Source organism: Corvus brachyrhynchos, unplaced genomic scaffold, assembly GCF_000691975.1.
Source record: "Corvus brachyrhynchos isolate BGI_N302 unplaced genomic scaffold, ASM69197v1 scaffold467, whole genome shotgun sequence".
NCBI classification, from domain to species: Eukaryota; Metazoa; Chordata; class Aves; order Passeriformes; family Corvidae; genus Corvus; species Corvus brachyrhynchos.
Genome location: NW_008239309.1, coordinates 1,799,039 through 1,814,635, shown reverse-complemented (window position 1 = coordinate 1,814,635; position 15,597 = coordinate 1,799,039). Strand labels below are relative to the sequence as shown.

At 37.7% G+C, this 15,597-nt stretch overlaps 1 protein-coding gene across 5 annotated transcripts in view; it reads right to left on the bottom strand.

Moving 5' to 3' along the window:
* Positions 1-15,134, bottom strand: part of MRPS27 (mitochondrial ribosomal protein S27) — a 41,616-nt gene extending 26,482 nt beyond the window's left edge. Inside the window, exons 1-3 of one of the 5 annotated variants that reach the window (XM_017740686.1) lie at positions 15,060-15,134; positions 9,383-9,453; positions 7,474-7,532 (exon numbers count right to left, since the gene is read on the bottom strand). In XM_017740686.1, coding sequence (XP_017596175.1) covers positions 7,474-7,532; positions 9,383-9,436 — 113 coding nt within the window. In that variant the 5' untranslated portion in view covers positions 9,437-9,453; positions 15,060-15,134. Of the gene's footprint in view, positions 1-3,882; positions 3,973-7,473; positions 7,533-9,382; positions 9,454-15,059 lie in introns of those variants that run through there. The other 4 variants (XM_017740689.1, XM_017740690.1, XM_017740688.1 and 1 more) reach the window with 4 other exon arrangements.
* Positions 15,135-15,597: the final 463 nt, after the last annotated feature.

Here is a 15,597-nt window from a genome sequence, read left to right as displayed (position 1 = left end):
AATAAAACAGGAATAAAAACTAGCACCTACAACTAAAAAATCCTGACATATTGAGAATCTGCTATTTCACCAAATAAAAACAAGATTTCCTTGTATTGTTAAATTTTAAATACAAAATATGTTCTAAACACTTTCCATGCTGTATTTAATATCATGAATGTTCACACACTCATTAAAATGTGAATATTTGCAGAAAAGTAATACTTTAATTTAAGGTTCTTTCTCAAAGGCGGCTGTCCACACCAGGAAAAATACCACTCTGGTAAACATTTCTCTTTTTTTTTAGAAGAAAATCAGATATATAAAATAAACCTGTAAAGAAATACCTGTTAACCTTGAAACTATCTACACAAGAGTGTCTCTTTGCTCAGTAAGAAAATGGTTCCAAATTGAGTACAATCCTTCCAAAGAAATGAAACTGCTTTGAAGAACTTGTTTTCTGCTGCCAGAAAACACCAATAAGGCTTTCTTTAGAAAGTAATCTAAATTATAAACATGAAACATTATTAAAATATTTTATTTGAATTAAAGTTTCTTGCTTGCCGATCTAAACTGAGATCAGCAATTCAAATAATTCTAATTCTGATCAGCCTACCTGCAAAAAGACAGCTCTGGTCTACAGCATGTCAAGATTATTCCATAAAAAGTTGATAGTAACAAGTAGTTCATAGTTATTTTTTCTACTGTATTTATTTTGATTCAAAAAGGAAATACATACTTGCACCACACAAAAGAATGATTTAGGTGGATGGATACAATAATCACAAAGTTAACAGTTCCTAAGGAAAGGTCCGTGGTAGCCCTCGTTATGTTTGTAGGTCTAATAAATGGGCAGCTGGTAGCTGCCACTATCAACATAACTGAAAGAGGAAAGATTGCTGTACTGTTTAACACTATTCGGGAAAGCTAAAAGACAGGGAGCTCAACAGAAACATTAACTTCATATACTTTTTCTTCTATTTACATGGGATTGGAGACAGCTCAGGGGCAGTAGTGGAACCTGAAATTCCTTGCAGAGGAAGCCAGATGGAGTTAATTCTCCAGTATATCTTTACAATTATTAGTTGCATTAGTCATTAACTAAAGCTAGCAAAGCAGCAGATCTTTGCTTGTACTTGTTTTAAATTCCAAAACTTGTAAAAGGTTTTAGTCTGTCCAGGTCATTTGTATTCATACGAACAGCTCACTCTCTACATTTTTGGCTGCATTTAATCTCTGTCTGGACTTTCAGTATTTCTAAAACATAATGCAAGATCTGCCTCCAGACAGGTTGTTTGCTGATGCAGGGGTTTACTGTACAACTTCTAGAATGCCACCGGATATAGCAAAATTGACCTTTAAGGATGAGTATGGGTCAAACTCAGATAAAATTGCCCTTTCTCCTTCAATATACGAGTTCAACAGTTGAGATCTGGTCACATTGTACTTCAGACTATTTCCAGTAGAAGCTACTAGACAGAAAGCTTTGAGCTGCTGGCAAAAAAGATGCTGGGTGAAAAATAGGGAAGTCCTGCTAATATTCTTTTCCTCCAAGAATTGTAATGAAAGCCTGTCTTCCAATACTAAATGAAAAATGTATCCATATGGTAGACCAAGTCACTTCTGTCAATTTCTGAATCTGACTGGCTTTGTCTTTCTATTGACATTGAAATATTGCGGAGGAGAAGGAGAGATTACCCCCAACACTGATATTGCATTCTGTTTGTAGAAGAATCCTTTTTTTCCTCGTTTTAAATATGAAGTTTTAAAATCCAAATGCTTACCCTTCTAGTGTCAGCAACACAAAAAAAAAAAAAAAAATTAGTGTTGATGGAAAGCCTTCCAACTTTTTGTGCTTTTATATGCAGTGCCTAGAAAGTTCTTGTCCAGTTTCCGCCAAGTTTACAGAAAAGTGTATTCAAAAGGACAGATGAATGATGAAAAGCAGATGACTGAAAAGGCATGTATTACAGGAAAAGATCTTTCTGAACCCTCTTCAGTGTGCTATCTTTATTGATCGTTCTCCTGCACTTCACAGCATGTTACGCTGAGCACACTGAAATCTGATGCGGTTACAGGAAAAGGTATGCTGAAATTCGGCTCTGAGTTCTGAAACATAGCTACTAATTGTTTTTTCCAAAGATTCCGACAGTTCAGACTGTGACAAACCACAGACAGACGACGACAACAAAGAAACTGTGAAAGATGACAGGGAGAGTAAGAACATGTGCCCCTCAGTGCAGAAATGAGTGAATGCTGGAGCCAGGAGCACAGTGCAGTCTGTACAGCCAGAACACTTATATCTGACAGCACTGGCTTGGATAGTTACCAATATTTCTTCACATAAAGCAGCATCGCACACTGGCAACCATAGTGGAACAGCACTAAACACTAGTATTTCTGTCATTCACATGAAAATAAGTAAATATTCCAATGAGGTAAATCTCTCTGGTGTTTCCCTTCCTTGTGCCTGCCTACCTGCTGAAGAACTGCCCAAATCTTTTGCAAATGAACTTATTTTAGAACACTCCACCTACAGGGGCATCCAAACTGGTAAAACATACCATTCAGCCTACAAGGTGTATTTTTCCCTACTTTTTTCTTTTCAGTATCATTTCAAAATGTAACTGCAGCATAACTTGAATAGCAGGCAGATGCTTCTGATTCATTTATTTTTATACCTTTTTATTAACCCAAATATTTCTCTAGAGGCATTGAAAACCAAGACCTGATCAGTTAATGAAGTCTATTTCACCTACAGTCTTAAGAGAATGAGAACATCTCAAAGGAAGAATTAAATACGTTACAGGACTGTGTCTACATCTCTTTTATTTGTGCTGGAACAGGTTAATGGTAGTCATTATGTACTGTAGATTTATATACAGAAACAAAGAGAATGAATGCCATGTAAATATCATTCAGGAATACACTTTTTTTGATCCATTGTGATAATTTATTATAAACAATACTTTAGAGTAACAACATTTTTAGAACTGCATGACTGGTATGAAAGCAAAACTTCTGCACCCACAGAACAGACATGCATAGAAGAGTGCAGGTGAAACTTATTTTGCATGTAATGTTGCCTTAAGTAGTGATACACAGGTATTACTAGGAAAAAGCACAATTTCATATGTACAGAGATCACAGTCCCAAAATGATTTAAAGGCTGAAATCAGGCCTCAAAACTGTAACTTACTACCATCCAACCTAAACAATTCTATGATTCTATAAAAGACATTACATTTAAGAATAATTTCTAATCATTTGCTATTGTCCCATTTTGTGATTACAATCAAGCATGGACCCCAGGTAATAAATCCTGAAGTCTGCAGAAACAGGTCTGTTTTCAAAAAAACCAATTACCAATCACAGGAAGGTAATAAAAAGATTTAGGCAGATTGTGCAAGAATTTGCAGAGCACATGCACATATAAACACATTCTGCAGACAGCGTGCATACTTTTTTCTACATGGTGGGTCATGGGTTTAATGCAATTAAAAATTCTCTTGAGGAATCTCAACATAAAAACTTCACCAATTCTTTTCACACACATTGAAAAATCTTTGTTGGCATAAAACCTACATACAAAATCAGCAGTTACCTCATCACAAAACCTCTCTTCATTATGCTAATGTTTCAATCAAATGAAAAACACCCTGATGTGTGAAATAGTGACATCTCAGTGAGACAGGACAAAGTAAGGCGAACTGCAGATCTTTGATCTGGCTGAAAGTGCTCTGCATTCTGATGAGAATTTTTGTTGGGATCCTAGGAGATGAAAGGATTTTTTTAAAGTCTGACAGTTAACAGAGGGGGGGAGTTATTCAGAGAAGAACAAAAAGAGGAGCACTGAAAGCAGATGACATCATGCCTCAAACTGGCCTTTACCATCTTACTGACATGTTCCACAGTGTAGCATAGCAGTTTCCACACAGCTATTCTTGAGAGCTCAAGATCCTCTGTGGAGGCAGTATGGCTGGAAATCCACTGCTTCAAATGGATAGAAAATAGAAACAGGTCTAAATATAATACATATATCTTATTTTGGCTTCGTAAATGCATTATGCTAATGCTCCAGAATACACTTTTTGAAAATATGTTCTGCGCCTCACTTAATAGAAGAAAAGTCTCCAGTCTACGAAGCTAACAATTACAAGTTCTGTCACTCCCGTCTTCAAGAAAACCCCACACTGCAAGCATGGAAGTGCCATTACGTGTAGGGGCCTTGGAACTGTTTACCCTTCCCCTCAGATTGCCAGAGGCACCAAACACTGGGGAGAGATACCAAGTTCCCCTCTCTATTATTCTACAAGCAGCTATGGGAAAAACCAAAGGACTCTGGGAGCATTCTGATTATTTATGTTCAAGCAAATGCACATACAGTCAACTTACCAGGCCACATACATGACACTTGTTTGCAATGCATTTGTATACCTCAGAAGACGTAAAACATAAAAAACAGACATGAAACCAGTTTTACTTTGATACTGCCTTTCTCCTGTTTAGAAGTTTATTCTTAAATAAAAAGAAAAATTGTGCTTGGAACCTTCTCGCTAAGGCAGAAAAAGAGATTTCTCGTTCTTGTCAAAGCTTCGCTGCTTCTTAACTTTCCCTCTCTACCCCCCTCATCTATGTTTCATGGTGTAGCCATTTACACAGGACACTTCTCAGTGTCAAACATCCTCCCAGCTGCAAAGACCTATCTTTATAAAAATGTCTTTCTTTTAACCTCCAGCCTAAGCGCAAAATGTAAAGACCAACTAAAGGGTCTTGCAAATACCCACCAGATCTCCTATATCCTGAAGCCAGAACATTTATTTTCACTTGACAGAGAAAATGCTATTATTATTAGGATTTTTACATTAATTACAGACCTCTCTACGCTGTTTCACTACCTGCATACACATCCATTTTGAGAATAGTTTCATGGACCAATGCTGGAATGAAGTCTCCTTGAAAATTGATGCTAACATCACCAAAAGACTAACCATTTTGCAACACCAAAACAAAGCAGCATTACAGGGACACACAGAAGAAAAATTCCAGCCAGAGCATGTCTGACGGGCCATGTAACAAGTCAATACTTTTCTATTTTCTCCATACAGACTACTAAAATCTGTATCAATGGCAAATGATTATATTTAATATGCACCTAACTATACTCTCACTAGACACAGGAAAATTTTATCTTAGGAAAATAGTAAATAACCATAATTGTTTTTGAATTGTAACTCTCTCCATTAGAATGTGTACTTAAAGATAGAAATCCTGTATTTTTACCTGATGTACTAACCAGGCACAGATTAAGAAGGATATTTTTACATGTTAAGAGATTCCCACAATATTCTCTCCCTCCTACTATGGACCATTTTTTATGCTTCTAATTTTTTGTCACTCTTTCTGAACTTCTTTTTTCAAGAAGAAAGAATCTGTAAGATACATTACAGACACCTCACTATCTGGATTTTATCTGTACCATTTTGAGACTTAGCAATTAAAACTACCACACTTTCCTTTGCATGTCAGGGAAGTCAAAGGTCTCTTGGAATCCCTGACCCTAGAGTGCCTGACTCCATCAGAGAGGACCTAAGTACATGTGGCATAATATAATGCATTCAAGAATGTCACTAAAAGGTACTAGAGGGCTTGCATTAAACTGGCTTTACCTTCTCCTGCTTCCATGTCTGCTGTTGCAGGATGGAGAACTGATTTCTGATCACAGATTCTGATATGACTAATGAAATCTTGGTCAAAAGGAATGAAAACTCCACTAACCTCCCCTCTGTAAAAGATTCTTCTTCCTACTTTTATTCTTAAACTACAGGATACTGCTAGTATTAACCAGCTGGGTTTCTACTGTTTCCATCTTGAAGTTCCGAGGTTCAGATACTGTCCCAACAGTACCACAGAATCAGGGACATCAGAAGTCTAATGCAGTCACGTACTTAAAACTGTGCATATACATAAACCAGCTATCCAGAAAACACCGTAACTAAAAAAACCCGATCATTATTATTTACAAATAACAACCTGACATTATTTGTAAGGATGCTCTCTCATGTGCTTTGACAGGATGCGTTACTTTCTCCTTCACAAAACTTAGCTCTCAAAACATGTCTGCAACCACCATAAAAGAACTAATTTATTCTAGTGATCAGCAAGAATTGCTACCCTCTTAAAGTCAATATTAAGAGGTATTGACACGAAGCAAGCAAGCATTCAACCTGACACTACCAGAAAAGGTACCCTGTACACTTCAATCAACACAAAAATAGTCACTGAAAACCCTAACAACCCATGCATAAAGTGAACTATACAGCTTATCTGGGAAACACAGAAGTACTAAGGGGATAATGTATTTCATTCAGCCTTGACTTGTGTCTTGGGGTGACTTTGTGATGTGTATCCCATATCGCTGCCCTATGCCCAGAAATTAATTCTTGTGCCTTTCTGCGCCTCTAAGCTGAGCCTGAGAGGGGGAAGGAAAAACTGAGCAAAACTTCTTCAAAGCAGTTTGCAGCTTGTTCAAGGTCACACAGAGATGGCAACTCTTTTTTTCCCAGCTGCGGCAGCGGGGCGAGGAAGCACCCGGCTTGCTGCTCCCGGGTCAGTTTTTGGCCAGTTGTTCAGTTTCTTTTTCTCCGGAGAGAGACTGAGAGTTGAAGTTTTTTTTCCCGCCCTGGAACTCCAGATTTTTTTCCCTTTTCTGCTGGACTGCTTCAACTTCAGAGCACATCTGGAGGACTTGCCACCAGGCACAGAGGGCCTGGCCCTGGGCCAAGCCCCAGCTCCAAGGAGACCAAAGGGAGGACTCAAACGCTTTCCCAGGCTTTTTTCTCCACAGCAAAATTTTATTATTTAGCATTATTTTCCTTTTCCCGTGTGGTTGTTAAATAAATAGTTTTTATCTCCTTCACTTTCCTTCGAGGAAAATTTATTTTTCCCGAACCTGGTGGGGGAGGGGTGGTGACCTGCCTTCTCTCAGAGGTTATATTTCTAAATTTGCCCAAACCAGCACAACTTGATCGTTACCACAAGATGACCATTTTCATTTTTTGGTGTTCTAAGGCAACAAGCTTCCTAGAGTCCTCCACTTAAGACACGTAAATATCATATAGCCAATCTAGATAAATATAGACTCAGAGAACAAAAAAGAGTTTCAGAAGGAAAAACTGTGAAAAACATGATTCCTTGTAATTTCAGCATCTCTAATGTAAACCACAGCTGGAGGTTGCATTAGCTGCTAGTTCAGTATTGCAGATTAACGTGCATGACAGGAGACATGCCAGAGGTCCAGAGAAGGGCAGCCATAGCCATGGAGAGGTTGCCAAGAAAGCCCTTGGCTGTGAGGTGCAAGACAAGTAGATGTGCATATTTTGCAAGACAGAAATCAAAGCCAAGAAGCTGGAAACGGTCAGTCTGCAAAGGACAAGACTTCATGGTATTTACTTGTACGACTCAAAGTTCATGCTGGGGAGAAAAGATGCTTACTTGTAAAGGTAGTATTCGGCTTGATCCACTTCTTCTCGTGAAGAAATGTTGTCAACAAACTGATTAAAAAATAAGAAATAAAAGCTTAAAAGGGGAGCACTCACACAAAGCATATTAGAACAAAGTGCAATAACAAGACACGTTTGTTTGGCATATTTAGCTGTCTGACAGTACTGGAATTCTTCACATCTTTGCTTGCTCCTAACTCTGGTTTCTTCTAGACTGCTAAAACTCAAACCTTTTTAAACTGAGACAACTCCCTTCCTTAATTCTGAAAAACTTTATGCACCTTGAAGGCCATCTGATGATTAAATACCTACAGCCCTGTAATTCTGCTGTTCCTCCAAATCTTTTGCTCTTTAATCACACCCTTTATTTTAAGCGTACATTCAGATCCTTACATTTTTGCCAGAATTTTGAGTGAGTCTTGACATGCCTCATTTCTTTTTCCAAAAAATATTCTTTTCCCTATAGTTTGCCAGTTGTGCCTATTCATACTACATATTCTGAAGCATAGGGACAGCAACATTTTGTATTTCACTATACTTATAAATAATGGTAAGAAAAAAATCAACCCCCATGCTGTAAAGCACAATTGTCCTCTCATTTACAATCCTGTCTTCTTACAAAACTCCCAGTTCTATCAATTACTTAAATACAAGCCAAGTTTTCAACCAGATTTTGTCTTATGTTAACAGTGAATCCTGTTTTCCTGTAAGTTTTACTAACATAAGCATAAAGATGCTGGAACTCTACAGCATCTTCATAATATAATACCTTCAGTTCAGAATATACAAACATGTTCTCAAGGTCAGTACTTCTCTTTACCCTAAGCCTAAGCTAAAAACAGTAACTTCAGCTGCCTGGTATTTGGTCTCCCATTTCTTATGTGCTTTACCTACATTTCAGAAAAAAAGAAGATGATGTTAGCTCCAGGTATTGGAAAGTGGTGCTGTTTGACAATCTGAAAATGCCATTTCTCCAGGGAGGTCAGCCCAAAGCAAGAAAGGAATAAATCTTCATAAAAAGGAAAGGAACACCCATATCCCTCATGGACACTGTCTCAGAAGCAATCGTCAAGAATGCTTGATCTGTATAAATGCTTGCTCTTGTAACTGAACAAAGCCTTCTGTGACACCTCAGTTAGTGGCGCAAATTATCCGAATCAGTGATATTACTAATTAGGGATATTTACTGAGGTAACTCAGCTTCTCTGGGTAATTTTGAAGACTGAAATTAGTTTGCTGTTTTGTTTTTTAAACAAGTGACATATTTATTTTCCTGTTCATTACAAACACTCATTTACACAGGGAATTTAAAAACAGATCCTGTATCTCTGCTTTTCCTCCCCCCTTTCCAGATTAACCCATCCAGAGGATGGAACTGGTTACTAATTTCAGTAAAAGCAGTGGCTTTGCTTAACCCATGTCAGCATCTGTTCTGCCTCAGTCTGCTGCAATGAAAGAAAACTATAAAAGCAAAATATTTCCACCTCCGCCTCACTCTGAAAGGAGCCTGGAAGTGGAGGAAGACAGACAATGCAGTGTACTAATTCAATGCATTCCCTTAGCTGCCTGGGTTCTTATACCAGTGCCTCAGGAGGCTTTAAAGCTCTCACAAAGACAGAAAGGCAGGAAGGCAGGAAACACATAACCCAGTAACAGTGAGGCCTGATTTTACCGAGAAAAAAAAAAATTCTGTTTTGAAGACCCTATGGTCTGGGTACTAACTAGCGAGTACAAAGTATCAATAAAACAGCTTTATACAGCAATTTAACAGTATAACAAGACATTTATGATCCCAGAACTCTCAAAAGAGGTGATATCATTTATCACCTCTCAGCTCACTTGATTACACAAGCATTCCACAGTCCCTTCTACCACTTTATGATTGGGATTTATTTCCTTACCCGGGCTACTGTCAAAGAGCTGACAGGCAGTTTTCTTTCATAGGTTCTGTCCATTAAGTGGGCTAAGTCAGCTGGAGAAAGCAGAAAAAGAGTGTGTTTAATCAACTGGGACAACAGGAAAATCTGCAGAGCCATTATATAACCTAGAATAGAACCTGTGTCCATGAAATCAAATTCTGGGTCCTTAAGGTCTCATTTTGAAATTTTATGAAAACAGTACTTTCTATTACTGTGGAACACTTTAACAGAAAATAATACATTAAAAAGTTCTCAACGTGATGATCCTAACTTATTAGAAAAGGAGGGGAAAAAAGCAAACTACTCTATATATAATGCGCTGGATGAAATTAGTACAACGAACGTAAGTAATCTAAAACAAAAACTTAGCAGATGTCCTTAAAATTCCCACTTGCTTTCAAGCCTAGCACATGCTGGACAGTGCTTTATGCATGGACTTTTATTTTATGGTAAAACAATGAGACACAGAAACATGTAATACCATACTGATAAACCTTACAGTCATGAACAGCAATCCAAAGAAATCCTGTTAATCAAATGGGGCACTATGCCAGTAGCTAAGTAACTTTATAGCATTCTGCTTCAGCAGTCATACAACAATATTAATCTGACCATGCAGGAACTTAAACTTCTGACTGTTGAACAGGTAGCCAGCCATTGCATTTGATGAACTTAATTGGAAGTTAAATTAATTTAATTTGAAGGTTTAGTTTTGTACTGCTCCTGGAAAATAAATGTGACTCATAAAGAGTAAACTGTTCAACATATGCTGAATGTCATCTGTTTGACCATAAACTGATGATATCAAATCCATAGGCTGTAGAGACTTCAATTGTACTCCTTTTTGCTATTCTCCCCCATCTTGAGGACCAGGAACCTAACATATTCCCTCTGCAACATTTGGAACTTGCTTCACCCTTTGCAACTGTTACTAAGTGAGTCACTCCTTTGACACCTCTCAGTAATGATGATGGCTCAGATGACCGCTGGCCATCCTTGATGAGCTGATGGGTTGGCTCTTTTTCCAATTAATTTTCCAAAAAGGTCATCCTGCCTCCACACCTGTCAATGAAATGTGAGGTAAGCAGACATTGCAGCACCACATCAGAACTGACTAAACCTTCTACTCTTGCAAAGATGTCAGGGGCAGGAAACAGCACCACACCAGTAACATGCTGTGTCTCTGAGGGATGCTGTCCACAAAACAAGTGGTATTCACTATTTTTTACTTTAAAAACACACCTGTACTGCAGCGAACACTGGAGGGTACAGTTTTAACAGTACAAATGACATTCATTGCTACTCTGACTTTACAGGTAATCTGTCAAATTACAGCACATGGATGAAGTTTTCTCTTCAGTAAAATGACAGAGCCCTGACTTGCAATAGAAGAGTTGACTCCTAGTCTGTACAATGCTGCTGTCTGCCACATAGCAGTATTCCTTGTTTACATAACAACTTTCTTCCTGAGGAGTTCTTCAAAACACAAAATGAGCATTTATCTTCTGGCTGAGGGAAGGCAAACTTTTCATGACTATGAAAGCAAAGGGAAATTTGTGGCAAAGTTAGTAAGGCCAGTACCTGCTCGCACAAAAGACAGTGCAAGATGCTCAGGTGACATGGGTTATCAAAGCCATGCTATACAAGATAACCACTAAAAAACCAGATAGAATTTTTTAATGGTAAAGAAACTTATATGGGAATATCCTTACAAGAAGTGTCTGTATTTGACTCTTTATCACCCATCTCTCCAGAACTCACAAAAGACATAATGAAGCCCATGGGAAGAGACAGAGGGAGCATTCCCAATAGCGCTAGAAGTTAAAAAGAAGGGGTGCTGCAACCAACTCAGCTTATCTAGATCAAAGCACTGGGTAGGTCCTTGCCTAACTGAATGAAGTCAACTGTCATCCACCATTCTTAATCTCCATTTTGAGACCGCTGGAAAGAAGTGTTTGCTCCAAAATCTGGTATGGTTGATGACACAGCAACGTGGACCTGAGACTCAGAGTTCATTTACCTAATCCCGAACTGTTTTTCTTATGCACCACTCTCACAAAACTACAAGGTGATCCCTATGAGCATTTTTTTGGGCCATGCTCAAGCCCTGAGCTTGGCATTTCTTTTGTCTAGGTGCTCATGAAGATGTAGAGCCCACTTTAGAAAACACTGACTAGTAGAATATAAGCCAAATTGATACAATGCCATGAATACAAGATCACAAGACTGTTAGCCATTATACAACAGCATCCTCTAGGAGAGTTCACACATAGAATTTTAATGACTGACCTTTAATGCTGTCTACAAAGCTGAAACTCTCCATCAGATCTATAGTACGGAAAGCACGTATCTATGAACTCCATATAAATGTGAAACACTTATCTATCATCTCCAGTGTAAGAGTAACAATAAAATGAGGGCTGATTAAATCTAAAAGAATAGCAGACAAATGAAGATAATGGGAAATTTAGCTTTGTTTTCAGATAAATTGCTGCTTCTGCACTAGTAGTATTACAGGAATTATTAGCAATGAGTTATTATTTCCTAGCTTGTTTTCTGTGAAGAGCACCTAAAACCAGACTTTTTTTTCCTCATATTCATAATTTGAAATAACTCAGCCACCTTCTTTAAATCAAGTCTGCTCCATAAGTTGCTATTCAATAATCAAGATTAAAGCTTTTTCTTCGTTAAAAGATCCTGACAGCAGTACTAGAACCCAAGCATGTGAATGCCTAAGCCTCCTGGCATTGTTGGTGGTAAAACCTAAGTGCTTATGCTGGTGTATAAACCAAATTAGTGTTTTAATGGCCAAATCAAAATTCTAAGTACATTTTAACAGATACATGTTGCAAATGCTTTTATCTGACTCATCAAAAAAACCACTAGTCTCTACAATCTCTCATATATGCTGCCTAAAAACACACTTCTGCAAGATTAACTCCGTAAATTTAACTTCTCTAAAAATGTATTACTGCATATTCAAGAATCCAATGGATTTAAATTAACAAAACAAACCATAAATAGAAGCTTAGGTAATTTAATTTCAGGCCATGACTTCAGAGTGGTCTCTAGAACACTGGTATATGAGATACCACGTTCACTCTTTTTTCATTTGTTCATAGAAACTCAACATCTTTTTGCCTGCAACAGGGTGGCTCAGAACAATGACTGGGGAAATACTGACCCTCACCTTCCAAGCCAGTGGTTATAACTTCTAATACTAGTTTGGTGGCCTCGGAAATTATCATAGTTTCAGTTTGATTTACAGGGTGTACCTATCCACAGATTTAAGCTACATCAGCAAGTAGCACATTATCAATAAGTGGCACATTTGGCCACCATGTAAAGTCACTTTTACAATATTTATACCCTTGTATTCTTAGAAGTGGTTTGCTCAAGACAGAGTTCTGATCCAGTGGTGGGGAATGACGATATAACTGAGATGGAAAGCTTAGCTGTCCTGGCAGTGATGGGCAGAGCTAACACCTTAATTCAAAGGCTAACCAGCGCTATAAAGAAAGCCTTGTTTTATTTTAAAGAACCAATTAAAATATAAAGGCCAAGGCAAATATTTTGCCCTAAAAATTTGTATGTTCCACATTTATCTCTATTTCCACATAACTGGAAAGAACAACAGCTTTGTACTGAACAAGGCTTTGAATGGAAATCATTCATGTCTGTAAGGGCAGCACCGCCATCTGGTGTTGCAGATGAACCAATTTAGGTACTGTGAATCTTTCTAACAAAAAACCCAAATTTCCTATCTCACTTGGATTCTGCTATCCCCTGGGATTCTGGTTTCCTTGGTACTTCATTTTTAATAACTGGAATTCAAATTACTTCTAAGGAGGTATCTTCCAACCAGCAAGCAGTTTGCAAATTCCAAATTAATACATTTTCAATTCCTAACTTCTTGAACAAAAGTGCTTTGGTACACAAAATACAGTTTTGCTCTTTCCCATACATTTTTCAGTACTGAAGTTTGCTAAACTCATTCATGTCTGGATTCTAAACTGAGGTTGCAGAGAAGACAATAAAGCATGTCTTACATAGACACAAGTAAATGAGTTTGTGTCTGGGATAGCACATCATTGCAGCAGAGAAATGAAACTGACTTGAAATCAAAAAATACTTCTTTTTCCTTTAAAAGTATCCTCACAACACAGTTTTGCATAACAATAGTTCTGAAACAACGTTTGAAAGACACAAATAAAAGAGCATGTCCTCAACACAAGGAACTCACTCTGGCTGTAATCACCAGTTAGTACAGACAAGATTGTATGTGCAACCATACACCTGACAGCTACAGAGCAGACGTCTGCATGGCTGTCTCCTTTCTGAAAATGCTAATACAGCTGACACCGTGTTAACTTGTTTTCTCTTTTCTGTGAACACAAAATGAAAATGCAAAGCAGCTCTTTGAAAATCATGGAATAGACATCTGCTTTGGCTCAAGATCATCAGCGGAGGAGTGGAAAGAACTGTGCCTGCCAAACAGCCACAGAAGGTCTCGCCAGGCCTGAAGAAAGCCAAACATGGACTGTACGAGCATCAGCACAGCGTTTTCTTCTACAGTGGACTTCTACTGGCTATGACATTTGTCAAAATAAGAACCCATTTTCACCTGGAGGTGACTAGTTCAAATGTATCCCAGGGCACAAATCTGTGGCTCCAGCCCAAAATACACTGCATGAGCAGTCCTACTGACAGCAAAGTGTAACAAGGTATTAACAGTCTCTGCAGGTTCCAAGCTACAGTTATGAGGATCCACTGGCTGTTTCTGGTTCATGCACAATACAACATGTTGACAATATCCACCTAGATGCTCATTCATAAAAGAAACAACTTAGTGCATAAAAAACATCAGTGTGATCATTTTGTCTGTCCTCCTGCCTGACAAAAGTCCCTGAATTTCACCTGCTGATTCTTCTTTCGGCCTCACAATCTCTAAGGCAAATAACAACCACAACTCAGGGGCCCAGGAATGAAAACAGACTATGAATTAAGGAGTCTCCGAAACACTTTGGTACAAAATAATGAAAATCTATCTTTAGCATGGAAAAATGCTTTGCAAGATGCCTTCTATTTAACATAGCCACCAAAAAGACAGGGGAATGTAATTTCAAATGTAATCTAGACAAATAACTTATCTATAAAATTTCCACAGATCTCAGTACCATGTGCAGATACAGTTTAACACATAACTTCTTGAAAAGTTTAGTTCCATTCCCCACCCCCTCCTAAAAAAATCCATAATTCAAGAAGAAACTGCAAAACCCTGACAAAAATTTCCCCTTTTGAAAATGTCTTTAAATATGATTATACTGTAATACTCATAGAATAACTTTTTTTCACACTGCAGTACTGTTAAAACAATGTCAATGAAGACATCAGCCAGAGAGAGTCATACGCTTTGGAAGTTGTAAAAGAAAAAAATCAGCTTGTAGAAACCAAACATTAAGTAAACAGGCAAATTCTAACTAAAGCACTATAGCTTTGAATACATATGTCAAATTTTTAACATGTTGAGCGCTTTTTGACATAGAAGCTCAGAAGCATATTGTTTCACACACTTTTTTATTTTGAAGGATTTACAGATGACAAAACAGCAAAAAATGAGCTCAGGACAAAGTGGAGACACGAAACAAACTTTTCTCACCTAGGCTATGCTCCTCTTTCTTTCTCTTTTCCCATTTTGAGCTATCCACATAGGCTGAAGAAAGAAGAGATCTTCGACCTACTGAAGAGAGAAATCACTATGTAAGCTAGGTTTCTTACACAACTCTAAACAAACATTTTATTAGGTACCACCTCTTTCTGTCACATTTACCAAGTGGGATGCATTAAACTGTCTTTATGTCAGTAGCTATTAATGTAACAATTCAGATTCTTTCTATGTGGATGAGCCATTACAATGTAATATTTAAAACTGAAAAGCTTTCCCCGAAAGTTTTTTTTCAGCATGAAACAAGTACTTCCAAACCCTAACTCTGTATTAAGAAAATGACAAATTTGTAAAGGTAGAAAAACCCCTCAAACAACAACAAAAGCAACTTCTTTGTGCACAAATAGTTATAATTAGCTCAATTTTTTTTTTCATCAAATGTTAATAATTAGCTGAATGTAGATTCAAAGCATAAGCGACAAAAAATGGCTATACATAAACACACTTTTCTGTTGTTGCTGAATGGTTATTT